The following is a 21,331-nucleotide window of genomic DNA, read 5'->3' on the forward strand; positions in this document are numbered from 1 at the left end:
AGAGAAAGAAAGACGATGGCAAAGAAAGGCAAGGCGGAAACGTGGGTAAGTGTGGCAATTGGGGCTGAGATAGCAAGTGACTCACAGAAGATGCCCATCAGGAATAAACAGAGTCCCCTAAGTTTAGGGCAGAAGTTCCCAAACTCCTATGATTGCGCTGTGCCACAAAAAGGATTTGAAAAAAAATTACTGCAGGTTGCGCCAGCCCATGGACCTTCCTGCAGGCCTCCCTGCACCTTGGAACTGCTGCCAATTGCAACCGCAATCCACTTCCAGTTTTTGATTTTTTAACAGTAAGTTTAAAAATTCCTTTTTCATGGTGCGGCGGGATCACAGGAATGCAGCTGCCATCAGGTCATCATGCCCCTTTAGAGGGCAGTGACCTTTTCTCTCTGGCTGGGGTGTTGCATTGCCCCAGTTTAAGAACCACTGACTTAGGGGGGAAAGTCACTATAGCAGAGGAAGGAGGCAAGAGGAAGGCTGTACTTCTATGGAAGGCTGCACTTCATCATCATCATCTTTATTTATACCCCGCCCTTCTCCCCAAAGGGACCCAGGGCGGCTACCCATGGCGGCTACCCAGGGACCCACTTCCCATTATTGGGAAGCAAGTCCCAAGTCTTTCTTGCTCATAAAGTTGTGAAGAAGTGGTTGTAAAACTTTCCCATAGAGAAGCAAGGAACATTCTTAACTCTAGGGAGTGTTACCTCTAATTTTTTTTGCCCTATTGTGCAGAGCAGCTAACAACCTGAGCAGTACATGACCACTGTAGTGGGGTCACTAGGGTTTGTATCACCCAGTATGGGAGGCCAGTAAGTCACTCCTATGATGGACTTCCTCCCATGCAGTGGGCTGGGCAACAACCTGGAAGGTGGGCATGATGATGTAACACTGCCTTGCCCCCACTGGTATTTTGGCTATAATCTTTGATAGAACAGAGATAGATCAACACGGTTCATTTCCTTGCATTCTGCATGAAACTAAGCATAGATTGATATATAACATGATGGTATTAATCAAAAATACTAAGATTTAAAAAATTTTGGCCAGTAGTGATATCACCCCCCATGTGCGTCCTCTGGTGAGGCTTGCACCCCCCACAATCCTCTAGTGGCACTACTGGACCACTGCAGCCTCAAAATGGGCAATGGCCTGTCTGACCACTAAGCAGTAAGTGAGATTCTGTTGAGGAATTGCAACTAAGTTGGTCAGTCAGTATGTTTACATGTTTATCATGCGAGATAAAGAACTAAGTAATCAGTATGCTGTTAGCTTATTTTAATGAAACACTAACTAAACCCCATGAATTGCCCCTACTCCCAGTTTCTAGATGGCCTAGGGCAGGGGTGGCCAATTCACAGCATGCCATGTGCCACTTTTTATGTAGAGAATTTTGAATGTGCCACTCCACCTTAATGGCGCTTTTAGCAATTACCACAACAGCTAAATAGAACCTCCAAGTTCAAGGGCAGTATATCTGCAAGTGCCAGAAGGAACAGAGCAAGAAACACAGAAGTGCTATTACCTATTAGAGGTTTTACAACCTATTCAGGGTTTTTGTAAAAACAAACAAACAAACAAAAAACAACACTGGCTGACTGCTGATGAGGCCAGAAAGGTAATGCACATGGACCTTTCAGCCTAGCCCAGGACTCATTTTGAGGTCCATATAAGGTGCATTCATTCTGCACAGTCTAGTCCCCCTTTGCTTTCCTACCTTCTTGTCCTCAGAGATGATCTTAGCTGGGATCTCTCTGCGGATGATTTCCCCAAAGAAATCTCTACCAAGTTGGGCCACTTGGGCTTTGCGATTCTCATCAGCTGTCTTTACGCTGCCATCTAGGCCCCTGCTGCCTTCTACAACCCACCCCTCTCCTCTTCAATGCTCCACCAATCTGGCCTTCTCGGGTAAGTGAGCGAACCACAATTAGTGAACTGTAGCTCACTAGCATCTGTCCTATTGGCTGTTCCTCTTGTCCATCATTCTTTTCCTGCCTTTCTTCCCATTTTCCAAATCAAGCAGAGTCAATGTGGCCCCCTGTGGGTCCACTGTGGCATTAAAAACTTGGGGCGTGCTGTGTCAGGAGCAGCAAAGAAATCAAGCAGACTGTAAACTGCTGTGGTGTTTTCTCAGTTATTATTTAAATATTTTTCAATAATATATATGTTGACTTTGTGTGCCACTTAGAAAGTGTCCGTGTGCCACTAGTGGTATACGTGCCGTGGGTTGGCCACCCCGGCCTATAGAAATAATTGCAATATAGATATTAGGATCAATTATGAAGGTCACAAAGTAATGAATCAGCTTCTGAATCCACCAGAACTCTTCGTAAAATTTCACGTTAAGGCAAAAGGGGGGAGAGCGGCTAAGCAACAGAGAATGGAAGAAAACATGGCATGCAAGCTAGGCTGCATAACTCTTGCATTCCATCTCAACACTGTTCCAACCTGCAGAGTCAAGAGGGATTGCACAGTGAAGGAACGTAGCTCAGTGAAAAAGCAGAGGAGAAAATGATTCACATCTGGAACCCTGGAGAGCTGCTGCCAGTCAGTGTCAACAGTACTGAACGGACCAGTGGTCTGATTTTCTATTAGGCTACTTCCTGTTGTAGAATACAACTCCTAGTAGTAGCTGCCCTCTAGAATGTATAGGAATGGTTCCCAAACTGTGTTCTCAAACTCACAGAGGATCACAGAGACTTTGCACAATGCAAGATGGTGGCACCTGGAAGAGCCAGGAAGAAGAGGCTGCCATGACAGAAGGGTGTGATGAGACCACGGGAAGTTTGGGAACCGCTGATATATAGGATTACCCTTTGAAATTATTCCCACCTGGATGGTAGTTCTGTAAAGTGAGGAATGAACATGGGATTCAAAGCGGCAGAACTTAGGCAGAGTTTTGAACATGATTCACAAGATTGCAAGTGCGGGGCGATATGGACAAACTGCCAGCGCACTGCCGCTGTGCGAAATAGCCTGTCAGGTTTTACAACAGTCATAAAGGACCTTGTGCTGCCTGAGTGCTAGTTCTGGCAGCGTATGGACTTGTTAGGATTGGGCTGAAAGGCAGTAGGAAAGAGGACAAGAGAGGACATAAAGATATGAGTGACTCTTCCTGCCTGTTTGCAATTATCACTGCTTTAGAGCAATTTCATTCCCAACTACTGGCAAACTATTTGTTCTCTGCAAGCACCCATCCTTTCCAAAATGGGTAACTAAATAAAGAAGGACCCCCTTGTTCATTAGCTTATTTGGAAAATGTTGGTATTAACATTTATAATTACTAGATGAAACATCAGACTTCAGTATGGACACCACAAACCTTGCGGCTATGTCTTGCACAACATAATAATGAAAATCCACAATCCTGGATGTTTTTGTACCCTGGAGCAGTCCATGTTTCCTCAGTTTTGTTCTAATTATTCTACACACTTGCAGCACTCGTGAAAAAGCGGTCTCCAATTTTAATTTTATACACCTCTTGGGTATGTAATTTTTCTGCCACTGCTAAAGAGCACCAATGATTTACGCCAGCAATGTTAATTACTTCTAAAGGCCAAATAGTACACTTCTCATTCCCTCCTTCCTTGAACGAATCTTTCATTTACAGGAGTGCAGAACAGAGAAAGAAACAATTACTGGCTCCAAAACCCTCTTGTTGCCCCACAACCCTACCATGCTTTTATTCCTGACCAAATTAAAAATAAATCTGAGAGGAGCCATCTTTCCAGCAAACATCCATCTACTATCTTTTCCCTCAAGACTCACTCACTTCAAACCCAGTTTAAGTCAAAGTTTTCACGGTGCTTCTTTTCCCCAAGCAATAATTCCAGCTCACCACTGGAGGGCTGGGAACAGACCCATTCCTCAGAGCTGGGGCAGCCATCTGAACTTCCTTTAGGTTCCAAATATTAAAGCCAGATAGTGTGTTATCACGTGATAGGGGCCTGCACGCTTAACTATTCAAATGTGAATAGCTGCCAAATGGGGCCCTGATGGTTGTTTAGCCTTCTCCCTGCCCCCATAGTCCTTTGGGCCCCTGTGAGATTACTATGGGATCTTTTTTTTTCATTGTCAAATCCCAGCCATGTGACATGTGGTGAGGGGCCACTTGGTTTGGGTACATGGGGAGCAAAGGGCTAAAATCTCCCATTTTGGATCACTCAACTAAGTTATTTGAAAAATTGAGTTCACACATCTCAATTATATGAAGGGCATATTGTCCAATTTGGTTCTTAGTTTCACACGGGGAGAGAAAAGTGAGGGTGGAATGATGACAGCTCCACACAGCAAGCACAAGTGCAGTGTGTTGCACCAGTGTCAAACTGTAGAAAAGATACAACCTATACAAGCATCCATAACCCATTCTGCCTAGCCCACAGGTGTGCACATTTGATCCCTGTTGCATGCACCTGTACACATGCTTCTGGGAACTCTCACAGTATTGGAGTTCCAAGACTTCTACATGGCTGTTCACAGATGCATATATGGGTGCAAGGTGCCTATAATTTCTGTGAATTCAACACACAATAACAATAGTCTTTGCCATGTATAGTGCGAGGCCCTAAGTCAGTGGAAGAATTTAACCCTTGTGATGGTGCACTCTATCTCCAAGGTTTGGAGGGGATAACTTCTGTACTGTATTCAGGCTTTAGTCAGTCAGAACCAATGTGAGAAGCCTCAGCATTGTAAAGTATGCTAAGCAGGGTCAGGCCTGGTTAGTACTTGGATGGGAGACCACCTGGGAATACCAGATGCTGTAGGCTTATACCATAGTCTTTCGAGACTGAAGGTTGCCAACCATTTTAATCTAAACATCTTGCTGGATGAGACCTAAGCTCCGTCTATTCCAGTATCCTGCTTCCCACAGTAGCCAATCAGTTGCCTCTTGAAAACCCACAGGCAGGGCTTTAAAGAAAACAGTCTTCTGCTCTGCTCCTCACAAAATGGCATTCAGTGGCATATTGCCTGTGAAGATCGAAGTTACACAAAGGCATCATGACTGGTAGCCTATCACTATCTCTGAATTAAAATGCTGCCATTTTCTAAAAGACAGCCTCAGGTGATCAAAGTGCCATCACTGTTGTGACACCTGAACTCTCTGAGTGAAACAACAAAGCTTTTGCTGATGTCTTTGTTAAACAGTTTTGGGTAGGAGTAGTTGTTTCTTTTTTCCCCCAGAAACATAACATTGTAGGATGGTGGTGTGCGTGTGTGAGGCTATGCCAGAAATACATATCTAAATTACAGGGAAAGCCGAAAAGGAAGAGATAAGAGAAAACTGGCAGAGCTTGAGAGATTGATCTTGGAAAAAACAAAAACAAGAATTCCATTCAAGCCTGCCAGACATCAAGTCAGGAGATGGAAGGAGGTGAAGGGTGGTTGAGAAAGTAGGATCCACAATTTCTATTTGTGATACTGTGGAAAATATCCAATTTGGACCAGCCCAGAAGACCAATGTGACAAGACCAGAGGAGAAGCCAATGAGAGACTGTTACATCAAACGGTATAATCCAAATGTTTAAAAGACAAGGTACTGAAGGAAGCTGGCAGAGATTCCAGGTAGATGGCTCTCTCCTGACAGTAATATCATCATACGCACAACAATCAGTGAGCCTCAGTGAATATGAGAGAGAGAGAGGGGGGGGGTCAGTAAGGGCGCAATCCTAACCCCTTATGTCAGTGCTTTCCAGCATTGACATAAGGGCAATGCAGCTCTGAGGTAAGGGAACAAACATTCCTTACTTTGAGGAGGACTCTGTGAGTGACACCCAACTGCAGGATGCAGCACATGTCCCATTGGCACCGCTATGCCGATGCTGGAGAGCACTGACATAAGGGGTTAGGATTGCGCCCTAAATGTGTTTCCATCCTGTCATTCTCCAACTTCAGTTGCATGATCATCTCAGGGTTGCTGCTGTGATTGTCTGACTGGGAGGTATGTACGAGATGCGTTAAAATGAATGGCTAGAGTAGGGTTACCCTAATTTGCTAGAACTAGCAACTCTAGCTTAGCTTTGCTGCCTTCTTTGCTGAGATTTGTATTTAGCAAAGCTTGTTTCAACGCTGCCTCAAAGTGCAGGATCAAAAGAGCCCGCTTCCAAGGGCCTGTGCAACCCTTTTGGTTCCTTTCCTATGAGCACAGACCCAGCTGGGTCAGATTGCCCTCAAACAGACCCTCATGAATTCTTTTCCAAAACCATCTTCACAAGCAGCCATCACCACATCTTGTCATAGTAAATTCCATAAATTAATTACATTCTGTGTCAAGAAATATTTCTTGATCAGCCACAGATGGGCTTTCCCTTTGCACAGCTCAGAAAGAGTACTTACCTCGCAGGGAGAGTTTTTCATTGGTGCTGGAAACACACCACTGGTCAGCACAACTGTTTCTGTGGTTGAGGTCTGACTGGTGTTAAGCAAAAGTGCACATTCTGGGGGGGGGAACAGGGGGGGATGAGATACATGTATTATTAGAGCAAGGACAGAGCTTTAATGAACATTCACAAAGCATACCAGCCTATTCTGTTTTGAGAGTATGTGTGTTTGTGGATCTGCATGCATACACACAAGCAAATGTTAGGTGGTACCTTATTATAGCGGGATAACATATGGCAAAAGGCATTTTTCAATATTCTTTGAATGCAGTAATGCAGTTTCATATACTCAAGAGTCTCTCCACGGGAATTATATGCAAGTGTTCTGGCTGCTTTTTTCACTAACTATGTTTATCTTTGACTTGGGATTTGTTTTCTTCACTTGATCCATATCAAAATGCATCCAATTTTTAAAAATATGATTTTGAGCACACCTTTGCTGTTATGAAAGCTGCAAAAGTAATAACTCACTGCAGCTGGGGCTGAAGGTCATTTCTATCACCATAAAGGTTCCAGGGACAGAAAGAAATGGAAACCTTGGGTCTCTGAATTTTTGCTCTGTGTCCTCCTACCTTCTTGAGACACTGAGCAAGGCTGCTTCTAACTCAGGTTTGAATGCGCATATTATAAAAATAATCACAACTTCTGTTGCATCACACTCCTGCTCCTATTGTTCCTGCGTACCCGATCACCCTATATTACATGCAGTTCATTCCCTGCCTTTCATAGCATGGTACCATTCTGACATACCTTTTAGCAAACAGAAGTGGTTGTGCTGTGGATTTCCGATCTGCCACAAATGAGCCTCTTGGAGGGCTGATGAACTTTGAGTCCAGCCACAGTCTCCATCTTCAAAGGAACAATAGAAGCCAGAGGGAAGATTTTCTGCAAGCGTCATAAGAGCCTATTAGCAATTCCTGGGCCCAGAATGAAAGAAAGCATTCCACTGGTTCTCTTTGGGTAAGCATATCATTTTGTTCCACTGCAACAGTCACTACAGTATGTTCCTCCAAACCCTTAATATCTAACAGCACAATCCTATGCCTGTCTACTCTGAAGTAAAATCCCTTTGTGTTAATATGGCTTACTCCCAGGAAAGTGTGCATAGGATTGCAGCCCAAGTGTGCTTTATAACAGAAACGTTCCTATGGGGGGCAAAACAGTAAGTGTCTTCAGGAGCCCGGATGCCTGTGTAAAGCTGCACCTCCTCCTCCTCCACTTCTGAGCCAATCTGAGTCTTCTCCACTTTGCTCTTGCCTTCCTGACTGGCTCAAAAGTGGAGGGGGAGTGGCCACTTTACACAGGCATCCAGGTGCCTAAAACTTACTGTTTTGTCCCCCTCCAGAAACACCTCTGCTTTATAACAGGCTCTCAAGTTAGGCAAGTATTACAGTGATCCCTGTGCTGAAGGTGTGAGTTGGGGTGGGGGCTGAACCACCAAATACAGCAGCCATCATATTGAGTTCAAGGCTGAGTTTGAACTGGAACCAGAGATTTCTAGCTGACAGCTTCTCGTTAACAACTACACTACATCAACAACCTTTAGTGTTAACTTTAAAGTTAGATTTCCTTCAACTTCTGATATCATATCAACTGGGAAAGAAAAATGATGAATTTATGACAGTGCATATTAATCCAAATACAGGTCCAACCTTGTTATACATGGATTTTTTATACATGGATTTGACTCAACACGAATGGCCACTGCAAATGAGAAGGAATGTGCTAATCCCTGGAGAAGGGGAAAAATGGATCCATTTAAAATCACACTTTTAAAAACTGCTTTTTACTGGAGTAGAGAAACAGCCATGCAAGTGATTACAGGTATAACCTAATTATCCACAGATTTTTCAATCTCAACGTGATGAGAAGTACCCTTTAAATTAAAGGAAAACAGTTCTTTAACAATAGCCTCATTAATGTGAGAGAGGGCAGCCATCTGACAATCCATCAATCATTCTCTCTCCAGCTTCACTCCTCCCTTCTCCCTGAGCAAGTGAAAGAAGGCTTAATGGCAGTGATTATCACCTTCTCCATTCTTTCCCCCTCACTGCAGCTCCTGGTGAAGATTTTAACAAAGATGTGTCCTTCTCTCAATGGGATCACTGAGATGATTGAGAGAAATTGTTGAATTTGCTATGGGTGCAAGGATCCAATAGGCTCCTATCCCCAAGGACTATTTGCTTCAATGTGGAGATGATCGACAATTTGAATAAGCAGATTTACCCAGTCCACTGAAGTGAGTGGAACAACCCACATGGGTAGGAGATCCATGTGTACATCACAGCATTAATGGACCTCTGAATTAGCCACTACTACTTGATTCAGCATCACTTGAAATAAGATGTACTTTTCCAATGCCTTTATTCCCTCTTATACAAAACCATGCAGCCCAACCCAATGCATGTTTACTCAGAAGTCAGTGCACTACCCATTGCTTTCAACAGCGACTTATTCCAAGGTAAGTGTGTCCAAGCATACAACCTGAGTTACTGATCTACTAGTATAACAAATATAACAGAAGGTATATTTTAGATCTGCAGATTTTTTTTAAAGTTAATTTCTTTCACAATGTGCAATTTTGAAATTCATATTTATTCAATTATCTTACCACTTTAAAGTTTCTATGCACAAAATAATATTGATTTTTTTTAGTCATTGGATTCCTGGCCTTAGCTGAATCAATATTAAGTTTAATGTGCTCATGCTGTAAGTCTTAGATAGGTTTGCAGCTGTACTGAACTCTGTAACCTGTTCTTGTCTGTTTATTCCACTCTGCTGTTCTAATTTTTGATTTGCTGCAGTCAAATGAACATTTTATTTTAGCCTGTCCTAAACTGAAAGTTCAATGTGGGCAACAAGACATCCTAATATAATTTATCTACATAAAGCTCAGTTCTTTGGAGGTACTCAGCCTGGCAATCCTACCTAGAGATTGAGGTTGATAATACCACCCTTTCCCAAAGGCTCAGAACTAAGCTCAAAATGAACTGAGGCTCAGTTAGTCCCCGAGATGCCACAAAACTTTTCAGTCCAGACATCCATGTGTACTCACCTACGCATAGGTAACTCTTGTGCATTCATTCCAGAGGGAACTAAACGTACAAAGTAATGTGCATACAATAAGCACTCTTCATTGAAATGACTGGAGAGATCAAGCATTCTAAGAAGCTCCATGACAACAACAGAGCTCTTGGGTATGAAAGTGATTTCTGCATTTCTGCAAATGGCTTCTGTGTCTCACAGTGGCCCACCAAATGCCTCAAGGAGCACACAAGACAAGAGACCTGCATCCTGGTGCCCTCCCTTGCAACTGGCATTCTGAGGTAGCCTACTTCTAAAATCAGGAGGTTGCACATACACATCATGGTTTGTAACCTGTGATGAACTTTTCCTCCAGAAATTTGTCCAATCCCCTTTTAAAGGCATCTAGGCAAGATGCCATCACCATACCCTGTGGCAATGAGTTCCACAGACTAACTACATGCTGAGTAAAGAAATATTTTCATTTATCAGGGCTAACTCTCCCAACACTCAATTTTAGTGGATGTCCCCTGGTTCTGGTGTTGTGTGAGAGGGAAAAGAGCATCTCTTTATCCCAGTGATTTTCAACCTTTTTCATCTCACGGCACAATGACAAGGCACTGAAATTGTCAAGACACATCATCAGGTTTTTGACAATTGACAAGGCACACCATACTGCCAGTGGGGGGCTCACATCCCCATTGGCTCCACTAATAAATGATGTCCCCCCAAATTACTGTGGCACACCTGTGAACCACTCGTGGCACACCAATGCGCCACGGCACAGTAGTTAAAACTGGCTGCTCTATCCACTCTATCCATCCCCTGCATAAATAAAGAAGCTAAAATTAAACCTGAGCTGAAACTGTGGTTAAGTTTTGCAGCAGAGACGGAGCACTGAACCATTTTCTTCCACAATGCCCATTACTGCTCCGTTCAGTTCAGAGTGAGGGCAATGTGAAGGCACCATATGTTCTCGGTGATGTTGTCACATAGCCAACTCTGATTGGGAACACGGTACCATGATATCATAATGCTGGGTGCAAAATCCCTGATTGACTGGGATCACATAGTCAGAAGGAAGAGGATACTATTTGAAGAAGGTAGTCTATAGAGGAGACGACAGAGACCAGGACACACAAAAGCACGAAAAGGTAAGCTTAGGAAGTTTCAGGGAATACTTCAGGGCCCCCACTTTTTTGAGGCAGGGTGTCAAAGAAGTGGGCTTGCAATTGTCCATTTGTTTGATGCTGTTCTAGAAAAATATTCAAACTTCTTCCAATTTTTGTCTTTAAAGAAAATAGAACACTCATCTTTTCTTTCTCTGAATTCTAGTTTCCAGCCCAAACGGAAGATTCCACCCCACCCACCTGCTTGTGACTATTTCCCTGCTTATCCGCAGGCGAAGGCTTGAATAAAATGTCAGAACCAGGTGCATCCAGCATTCTTCTTGAAACTGCTCAGCATGCGGTCCAGTTTAATTCACTTCAGTGCCTGCTTTACAATACCGTATACAGAATGTGTAAACAAGCCAGAGCAGTCGGGGGAAGACATCTAAGCAGCAAACACTGCCTTGTGCCCAGGGAAAAACCAGCAGGGAACACTTCTGGTGGGAGCAGAAATAGAGAAGTTTCAAAGAGTAATTGCTGGCCCGGCTCACCACTTTCTTCTGTCATAAATATGTCTTTATGGACCTCTGGCTGTCTTGTACTCAGAATGCACAGGCTTTTTTCACTTATTGTAATCTTTCCTACATGTAGCAAACGAATGACAGCTATTTATCGCAGTTCCGTCAAAAGCTTTATAGTCTCCAACTCGTGTTTCAGACTACAGTTTTCCAAGTCTCTTTTAGTTGGTGCAGGACAGACTCTTATTAGCATAATCTACATTAGGAAAGGCTTTGCAGGGATTGTAAACATTCTTGCTGTGGTTATTATTTACAACTTTGGCAAATTCACACATGTATGTTCATTACGCAGAGAGCGTGTGAAAGAGCCATCACAAATCAAGTGTCTCAGACAGAGCTTTTGTATCACCTCCCCAAAGTAAGAACAATCTACAAAGGGCTGCAGAGGACAATGTATCATTTCTTCAGTAGAATCCATCACTTTCCGATTCACAATTGGTGGCTCAATCAGTGCTCTCTTCAGGTTCAAAAATAGGTATTTTAACAATATGATTTTTAAAAATCATTCTTCAGTACAGAACAGAAACAAAAGTTTGTTAAAAAAATTCTATATCGTTGCTGTGATAAATCTGGGTCTAAAATGTCCACCCCCACATTAGGGGTGGACACAATTCCATCTTAAAATAATATATGCACCTACAGATATATGCGATCACAACAACAGACCAATTCTACTTAATTTCCCCCATGCCAATGCAGTGGCACCGGCGTGGCTTCCACTGCACCACACAGGGGAATTTTGGCTGCCAAAGGTCTCCTTAGGGTAGGAAGACATTTGTCCCCATGTCCTGGGTTAAGTCCCAGTAGCTGAAATGGGTCAACTTGGATACCACTTCTATAGCTGGCCCAAGCCCATGTTGATCTGTGTTGGTGTATCAGGCCCAGGAAGTGGAACAGAATATAGTGCACCCTATGGCACTGATCCTGCCCCTTTCTCAGGCTTGACCTGCCCTGCCCTGTCACCACTCATCCCTTGCCCTATTCCACTCTCCCTCTGTCCCTACACTGAACTAACCTACTCCATGGGCATAACTCCATGCGCTGGCACCAGCAGAAAGACCTTCCCGCCAGCACTCTCAGAATCATAGAGTTGAAAGGGATCTAAAAGGTCATCTAGTAAAATCCCCTGCCTGTAGAGCAGTGGTTCTCAAACTCTCAGGGAGTTTGAGGACCAGGGTAAGTCTTTGCTGGGGCAGGGTGGAGAGCAGCAATGTGATCCACAGGATTGCGCTGCTGCAGGGGACCCAAGGACTTTTAAAAACATACCTGAGTCCCTGCTGGTACCTGGGGAGTACAGAGAACCCCATGAAGCTCTCAGCAAGGTTCCCCGCACCTCTAAACACTGACAAAGTGCAATTACAACCCACTTCCTGGTTGCAATCACAAAACTGGAAGTGGGTTGCTGTCACATTTTGTCAGTGTTTAGAGATGGGGGGAGCCTTGCAGAAGGCTCTGCAGGGCTCCTCACACCCCCTGCATGCTTGCAGGAACTCAGGTATGTTTTAAAAAAGCCCCTAGGTCTCCCTCAGAGGCAAGATCCTGGGGATCCCATTGCTACCTTCCCCCTTTCCCCGCCCCTTAAGGATTGTTCTCAGGCTGGTGGGTCGCAACCCACCACTTTGAGAACCATTGTCCTAGAGCATCTCCGGCAGGTGCTTGTTGAGCCTCTGCTTGAAGATTTCCATTGAGGGAGAATCCACCACCTCCCTCGGCAACCTGTTCCACTGCTGACCGCCCTTACCACCAGGAATTTTTTCTTAATATCTTATTGGAATCTCTTCTCTTGCAGGTTGTGCCCTTTGGATCTAGTTCTACTTTCAGAGGCAGTTGAGAACAAATTTGTCCCTTCTACCATATGACAGCCCTTCAGGTATTTGAAGAGAGCTATCATATCCCCTCTCGGCCTTCTCTTCTCCAGACTCCAAGTTTCCTCAACTTTTCCTCTTAGGGCTTGTTCTTCAGTCCTCTGATCAACCTTGTCACTCTCCTTTGAACCCATTCAAGTTTGGCTGCATCTTTCTTCTAGTGAGGTGCCCAGGACTGAACACAGTACTCCAGGTGAGGTTTAACCAATGCAGAGTAAAGTGGAACCACAACTTCTTGCGACTTGGAAGCTATGGGTCTACTAATGCAGGCTAAAATAGTATTCACCTTCTTTGCTGCTGCATCACACTGATGACTCATGTTTATCTTGTGATCCACTGCAACTCCAAGATCCCTCTCAAACACTGTACTGCCAAGCCAGGTATCTCCCATTCTATATCTGTGTCTTTGGTTATTTTTGCCTAAGTGCAGAACCTTGCATTTGTCCCTGCTGAACTTCATCTTATTCACTTCAGCCCAGTATTCCCTTGTCTAGGTCTTCCTGAAGGGTTCTACTGTCTTCTCTTGCGTTTGCTACTCCTCCCAGCTTGCTGTCATCTTGGAAAGTACGTCATCGCAAAGCGCTTTATGGCAATTTTGCAACAGTTTGAGCTGGCAGAACTCATGCTCTACTGGCGCTGGTAACAGATAGGATTGGGCCATAAGACACATATATCCTATATGTTTTTCTCCACTATGTGATGAATTGTCGAATGCTCGATGATTTGACAGGTTACAAGGCAGTAAATCCTACTCACTGCCTCAGATGCCATATTTTTAACAGACTATTCATAGTCAGTCAGCTGTGATCGTTTAGAGTTATGATGTGATTATTATCATTACTTACTTATTAAAAAGCAATGGCAGGCAGGCAAATTCACAATAAAATGCAATTAAAACAAACTTTCTAATAAACTTGTATCATCAGGAATTAAAATAATAAGACAACAGATGGGATTGAGTACTCATTATGTCATTCCAGTAATGCACAAATAGAGCCTCATTCTGTATAAATGTCTTTGTATCCAATATAGTCTTTGATGTTTGTGCTCATTGCCAAATCCTAGTCCAACAATGCTCTACCCCAGAAGTTGAAGGTAGTTTTTCCAGTTAGTTGCAACATTTTTTTCTTGGTGCACAAAATGATTTTACAAGTCACATTCTTTCAACTGCTTCCTTAATCATATTAATGCAATAGCTAAGGGATCCTGTCATGCATTTTAGAAGTAAGGCAGACAGACAGACAGACAGATCTTTGAAGAAAATGTTCAACAAATGGGGCAGCAGAGCCCTCTCCATGGTTAGTGTTGGGTGATTTCAATATCCATGATAGGGCCCATAGTACAGATCCAGCTCAGGATTTCATAGTCATCAGGGCAACTATGGACCTTTCCCAGGAAATTTTGACCCTGACACATGTGACGGGACACATGTTGGACCAGTTGTTTATTGCTAAGCAAGTGGATAGTGACCTGAACACGGAGATTAAGTTCACTCCTGGCATCTCCAGGTACATTTGAAACCCTAGACTGCTGCTGCCATCTGTGCAGGCAGTACTGACCTAGATGGACCTGAAGCTGCCTTGAGGAAAGGCAGCTTCATATGGTCACCCCACTGCTTTTTCCTAACTAGGGCATTCTAGTTTGGACAGGAAAGACACTGGACTTCCTCCAGTTTCTCCATGATGTAGATAAACTTGCTTTTTGTAGGTACATTACTGGCTTATGAGAAAAGGATGGGGAAATCCAGCAAGCTAGTCATGAAACTTTTACAGAGAGAAAGAGTGTCTGGTCTATGCATTATATCCAGCACTTTAAATAATCTAAACATGACTGTGCAAGTAAATCCTCAATTTAAGGAGGAAAAAAACAAAAAACAAAACTTCCAGCTCACGAAGAAAGAGCATTGCATTATTATACAAGTGTTCTCTTGCTATTTCCTTTGTGGGTAGTTTTGTGCTGGCTGACATCTATCAGCACAATTCGAATGAATCAGCTCTTTTTCATCACAGGCTTTCACTCGTAAAATGGCCCCCATAGAACTGTCGGTGCATTGCAGTCACCTGCTCATGTTCCATCAAAAACTCACACCACTCATTTCCTGTCTCACTCCGAGGATATGCCATGAAAACTCATTCCCTAAAACTCATTCCAGACACATCCACATTCCCACATATAGTGAGTGATGCTTGAATCACCAGTTTTGATGGTGTTTCAGCTGCATAATTCAAGTTTTCTGCTCTGTTTCATGCGATGATCTAGGCCCATTTGTTCTCTCTCTCTCTCTCACTCTCTCACATACACGCCCCTTCATTCCAGACCTCAAAAGGGTTCAAGCCCTTGAACATGACAAGGACTAGACTATTCAAGAGAACTATTTGTCTGTGGACAGAATTTCTGTGCATAGCTCTAATGTTCTATGTAATTAGCTCCATAGCTCCAATGTTCTCTGCCAGTGGTTCTCACACATTTAGCACTGGGACCCACTTTTTAGAATGAGAATTTGACAGGACCCACCGGACGTGATGTCATGACCGGAAGTGACATCATCAAGCAGGAAAGTTTTTAACAATCCAGGGCTGCAATCCTACCCACATTTACGCAAGAGTAAGTCCCATTTACTATTATTGTTAAAAGAATATACATAGTAGCTTGTTAAACATACAGGTCTATAACATTTCCCCAAATGCAGTCATGTGCCATGGTAGCATCAAATCTAATATATTAAAAATAAAATATTGAAATGAATGGGGACCCACCTAAAACTGGCTCACAACCCACCAAGTGGGTCTCGACCCACAGTTTGAGAAACACTGTTCTGTGCAATTAGCTCCAGTTGTAACTTGCCCATCCCATTAATTCACACAATAGAATTGACTGTTTTCCGTCTCTTCCTCCCATCCATATTTGCCTACGATTTATAGGTTGCACTTTAGTTCTAGAGATACAATTTACAGCTCAGTCCTATGGAGGCAGGCCGCCATCAGAAGTGGTGTTCCAATGGCAGAATGCACTTTACAGTGTCACAAAATGCATTCCAGAAGTGGTCTTCCCATGTGAACCGATCTGTGCCCTGAAGTCAGCTGAGGGGTCTCTGCAGTGTGTGCCACTTCTGGCAGAAGCCAGACTGCTGGAGACCAGGAACAGAGCCTTCTCCTGATGTCATCATTGCTATGGAACTCCCTCCTGGTAGAACAAAGAATTATGCCTTCTCTGCTAGCCTTCAGGCAAGACCTCAAACTTTTCCATTTTGAATATGTTTTGTCTCCGCAGTTTGTATTTTATATATTTTAAAACTTCTTATGCTTGGTAATTTTATATATGCTGTGCCTAGTAGTATTGGCACCCCTGCTACTGCTGTTTTGAGTTTGTATTGATGCTTATGGTTTTAATTGCTTTTTATTGTAAACCACCTTGAGCACCTTATATTTTAGGAGGAAAGTTGTGATACAAATCCTTCAAACAAACAAGCAAACAAGTAAGCAAGCAAGCAAGCAAACAAACAAAAAGCCCAGACCTTAAAGTACTCCTGCTATAAAAAGGGATAACTACAAACTGCAGATCACACTCATGGGGAACTAATTTGACTTTCTAGCCAAATGGACCACAGGCATATTTCCTGGATAACTGAATTTTCAAAAGCAAGCTTTACTTTTTGCCCACATTCCTCTGGGATATAAAACATTATCCTGACTGCCAATGGGTTGTTGGCAGTAAGGATTTGTTTTAGATGGCCAAGAATCTTTCCTTTTCTGGATCCACTCATGGCTGCTATGCTCCTGGGTCTACTTAGACAACACATGTGAAATCTGAGTTGGGAATTTTCCCACTCCATCAGATGGACTAGTGTCCCTGGTTTGTTCAAGTGGGAGAGGAGTGAGTGCTGATTCTATAAAAGGTTATAAAACATTCTAAGCTCCAAATTCAGCTTTCTTTGATTGCCTCGAGATGCATTAGGTAGTTCATGTTGGTCTAAGGCAGAGGAATGTTATGCAGCCTCCGTTCTGAAATTACTTACTGCATAGCTGTCCCTCATCTTCTCCCTCCGCGCAGTCTCTGATGAAGTCACACACCTGTCCCATCTTGATCATTGTTCCATTCCAGCAGGTGAAGGAACTCTGCAGGGCCATTTTAGAGCTGGAGGGAGTGCCTATAGAAAAGTAAAAGAGAGCCTGCCATTGCTCTTTGTCCAGTACGTATAACAGCCACGCATCCAATTCATTTTCAGTGACCCTCAAGCAGCAGATTGCCCCAGTGGAATTATGCCCCCTTGGAATTGCTATGGCACTGTATTTCAGGAAGGTCAACTGCTCACATTCATTCTCCTCCATCCTATTCTCTGTTTTTTGAGCAAATAGTGCTAGGTTCACTTATGTAAACTATGATATTTCACCAGTTTGCTACTAAGCTGATAACATTGGGCACTGATGCGCACTCTCACAAAAATATCAGAAGCATAACCCATAGCTTTCTGTGTGCATCTAAGTGAACCAAGAAGATATCAATCACAATTACTAGTCCTCATTTTCATTTGCTGGTGATCTGGACTTGATGGGAATTACAGTTTTAACACCAATCTCACCGAGCCACTGTAATGGAAGATCAGAAGATCATCAGGTAGATGATATGGTGTTCACAGCGATTCCACAGCTGTAATCAATCAAGGCCAATGGAGACTCTGATGGACACCTGAGCCTCATTTGACCTTGATGGGACTTTGAATGGACATGGACTGAAGAGATGGCTCACCTGAGCCTAAATTGAACTTAACAAGGAGCTAAGGAGGCAGCTCACAGCTGAGCTCCAATTTGGATAATGGGATATCCAAGGATAAAAGGCAGCTTCAGGAGCAAAGCCCCAGACCAAAGGCTACCCTGACCCAGAGGCAGATGCGACCTCACCAAGAAGAGCAACCTAACTAAGGGTGACCTGACCCAGACCTACAGGAGAAGGGGGCTGCCAGGACTCTGCTGGAGGACACAGAAGAGAGGACTGCCAGAAACTTGCTGGAGGAGATTCTCTGCTGGAGAGGACACAGAGTAGGGACTCTGCTGCAGAAGGCTGGATTGGGAAGACTGGACTGTGCTTTGGAGACTGGATTGGACTTGGACTGGCAGTTTTGGACCTTTACCCACTAAGTTAAGTGGAGTTTTGGGGAGGGAAAGCCTCTGGACAAGAGGAATTACAGGGAATGTGTTTGCAGCAATAAATATTGTTAATTGCTATAGTTAAGGAGTTCTGTGTTCCTTTGTACACCATAGCTCTTTTATCTGGAAATAAAAAGAGGGTGTTAATTAACCAAAATTGGGCATTGGGTGAACTTTTTTTGGAGGGGACAGCCGCCATACATGAACATCTTCTTAAATGATGTAACTAGGAGCAGTAGTGGGGCAGAGTGCAGTGGAGGCCCCCTTCTCTTACCATCAGCTGGCACCACCTCCTCCCTCTTGCTCCTGCCAATCCTACTCAGCATGCTGCAGTCATCCTCTTTCTTTAAACAGGACTGAGTGAAACAAGAGGGAGGAGGCAGCAATGAACCTATAGTAAGAGGAAGCAAATGTGGGATCTGAACTTCTTGATAGATGAGCAAGAAAGAGAAGAAAGCAGGGACAAACAATCCTGTTCATTTGTCAATGCAAGTCCAGTAGGCCCTCCTTATCTGCCGGCATGGCATCCACAGATTTGAGCATTCATGGATGCTGAGCCTGTGCCTCAGAGGGCCATCCAGACCCGACCAGAAGCCTTTTCCAGTTTGCGTCGGTGACTTCCAGTTGCATCCAAGAGGTGTTCTGAGGAATGGCGGGGGGGGGGGAGCATGGAAGTCACTGACATGAACCAGAAGTGGCTTCCAGTCATGCCAGGATGTCTTCTGAGGAGACTGAGAGGCCATGTGCGATCTTCAGGTAAGTTACTGTGGCACCGTGACCCTGCCTCCCTGGGGGTTTCAGCATCTGGGAAACTCGGCATCCACAGGGTGTAATTTAACCAATCCCCCAAAGATACAGAGGGCCCACTGTAACAAAAACAGGATTGCTGTGCTGTTCCTTTTGCAGATTCTAGTAAGCAATTGCAGCAGCAGTGCTGGAGGAAAGACTGCCTCTGCCCTGAAACCTTGTCCCTCTTGCTCTCAGCGAGTGACAGCAAGATCAGAGGCTGACTGAAGCAGCAACATAGGTAGTGGGTCAGAGAGGTAGGGGAGACAGGCTATTTTTCTGGCGCAGACTTGAGAACCTTCATGTCGGGCTTTGCAGCCAGACATGGAGAATAGGATATGGCAGAGCAGGGCTACATTACTTCCTCCCCCATCCTGGGCTGGTCATTCCCCCACCTCAGAACACCTTTCTTGCCCCCAAGGCCCTTATGGCCATCCCGAACTCTTACCTTGCTCTGGGTAGCGTCCGGCCAGTGCTGGACTCGGCACCAACTGGCGCTGGCTTAAAGCCACCAGTCCCTCCTCTCTGGGCCTTATGACACATTTGCAACACCCAGCGCCAGTGTTGGAGCTCAGCACCGGCACTTGGCCCATATAGAATTGGGTCCTCAGATGTCTTTTCCATTACCTGCTTCCTGATTCTTTTAATTGAAAATGGTGGGGATCAAATCTGGGGACATTTGCATGCAAAGCACATGCTCTCCAACAGAACTGTGGCTCCTCTACCAGATAGTTGTTTGGTTCCTTTCACCTCTATGATAATAGTGGAATACTTTGCGTTTGATGTTGTGTACTTGGCCACAGACATGTGCAGCTCATCAACTGTGAATGGCATAAGCACTTTCAGGTAGCTACAAAATACTCCACAAAGTGTTAATTGGGAAAGGATTGGTTCTATGTATTTTAAAGAAAACACAGCTAATTACATGCCTGAGTGCTCTGATGGACCGCCTGTGTGTTTTGTACAGTCTGTGCTTGAATACAAATTGACAAGTTGGAGACAGCCTGAAAAGATGGTAGGAAGATGCATTATAAGTGGGTTTCTTGTACAGCTTGTGAACCACCAAACTGAGTGTTGCCCACCAGATATGCACTGTTGTCTGCCAGGTGCATCACAGCCTCCCTGTTTTTGTAGGCCTGCCCAGACAGAAAAAAAGATGTTTACTGAGTTCCAGGGTGCCTAAACATGCAAAGGTGCTGGGCTGCATTTGGTTTAGTAGATCAGAAGTCTGTTTCGACCTTCTTTGACGTGATCCAATGAGGAATGCATGGGCACCCCTTTATTCAGCTCCAAATGGAGCTGCGCTTTAGTAAGTGTTCCAATTGAATGCCCACCAAAGCTGAAGCCTTTATAAGTGATTGAACTGAAAGCTCAACCAAGTTTGAAAGTGTTCATACTCTCAGTGCTAACACGAAACCTTGAGCAGAGGTGCACTAAACCCACAAGAGCAGATGTGCAGTCTCCTCATGAGTAACCTTCATGCATTTGGTTACCTGCGCAGCTTATGACTAATTTAAGTACTGGGGTTATGAAAATTCTACCTTGAAAAGGAATAAACTTCAACAATATTCACAGCTAGATTTCTGACTCTTCCATTTATGAAAGTAGGGACCCTTCCTCTAGTCCAGTGATTGGTCTCCTACGCCTACTTTAGCTAAAGCTAAATAGGTATGGATTTGATCAACAGTTGGGAGGGGGGGACCCAATGGGAACAGGTAAAAAGCAAAGAAGTGAACATCAAAGGTGCTGAGAAATATGCTTGATTTTTTAAACCCACTCCAAAATTGCACCTGCTTTGCTGTTGCTGTTAGAGATCACAGAGAGTCCCATGTAAAAGCAACAAATGATAACGCTTTCCTTCTCCCGGATCCCTGAAGAGGTTGGCCCTGAAATGTGAAATTCTGAATGTGGCCTCTGTACAAAGATTCACTCCACTCCAGTATGTGCATGAAAGCAACAGTGTGAACCTAAAGAGTCTGTCTGAACCTAAACTGGAATCCCACCTTTGATTCTTGCACCATGGAGGCAACTAATTGTTTTGAAATCCGTAAAAGCACACAGCTTGCATTACAGTTTTTCCTGTTCTTTCTTTTATGTGAGTGAACAGAGTTTGGTCAACGATGCCGTATCTTTTCATTATAACTACTAAATCCCTTCAACAACAAAACAACCCTACAAAGTAAAACATATAGAAAATGCCGGGAGTGAGCCATGGGCGCCATTGAGTTGTAAAAGTAAAAACCTTCAAATAATGTTTATAGCTTTAATTTTACTTATCTTCTGCTTCCTCTTTGTTATGCTATCTCAAAAGGCAGAAAATAAAATCGTGAGTTTGATAGATTCTGCCCTTCTTTAGGTACTTTACACTCCCCCCCATCCTGACACTCTAACGCCTGCCTTTCAGAAAACCCCAGAAGAATTGTATCAGAGCACTAGTATATCAGTGAA

At 43.9% G+C, this 21,331-nt stretch overlaps 1 protein-coding gene across 1 annotated transcript in view; it reads right to left on the reverse strand.

Annotated features, from left to right (window-relative positions):
- The window catches only part of ALK (ALK receptor tyrosine kinase), a 690,171-nt gene that overhangs the window by 112,624 nt on the left and 556,216 nt on the right, over nucleotides 1–21,331 (reverse strand). Inside the window, exons 6-8 of the mRNA XM_066623272.1 lie at nucleotides 16,969–17,100; nucleotides 7,128–7,262; nucleotides 6,334–6,434 (exon numbers count right to left, since the gene is read on the reverse strand). Coding sequence (XP_066479369.1) covers nucleotides 6,334–6,434; nucleotides 7,128–7,262; nucleotides 16,969–17,100 — 368 coding nt within the window. The remainder of the gene's footprint in view (nucleotides 1–6,333; nucleotides 6,435–7,127; nucleotides 7,263–16,968; nucleotides 17,101–21,331) is intronic.

The sequence above is a fragment of the Tiliqua scincoides genome, chromosome 1 (assembly GCF_035046505.1).
Source record: "Tiliqua scincoides isolate rTilSci1 chromosome 1, rTilSci1.hap2, whole genome shotgun sequence".
NCBI lineage: Eukaryota > Metazoa > Chordata > Lepidosauria > Squamata > Scincidae > Tiliqua > Tiliqua scincoides.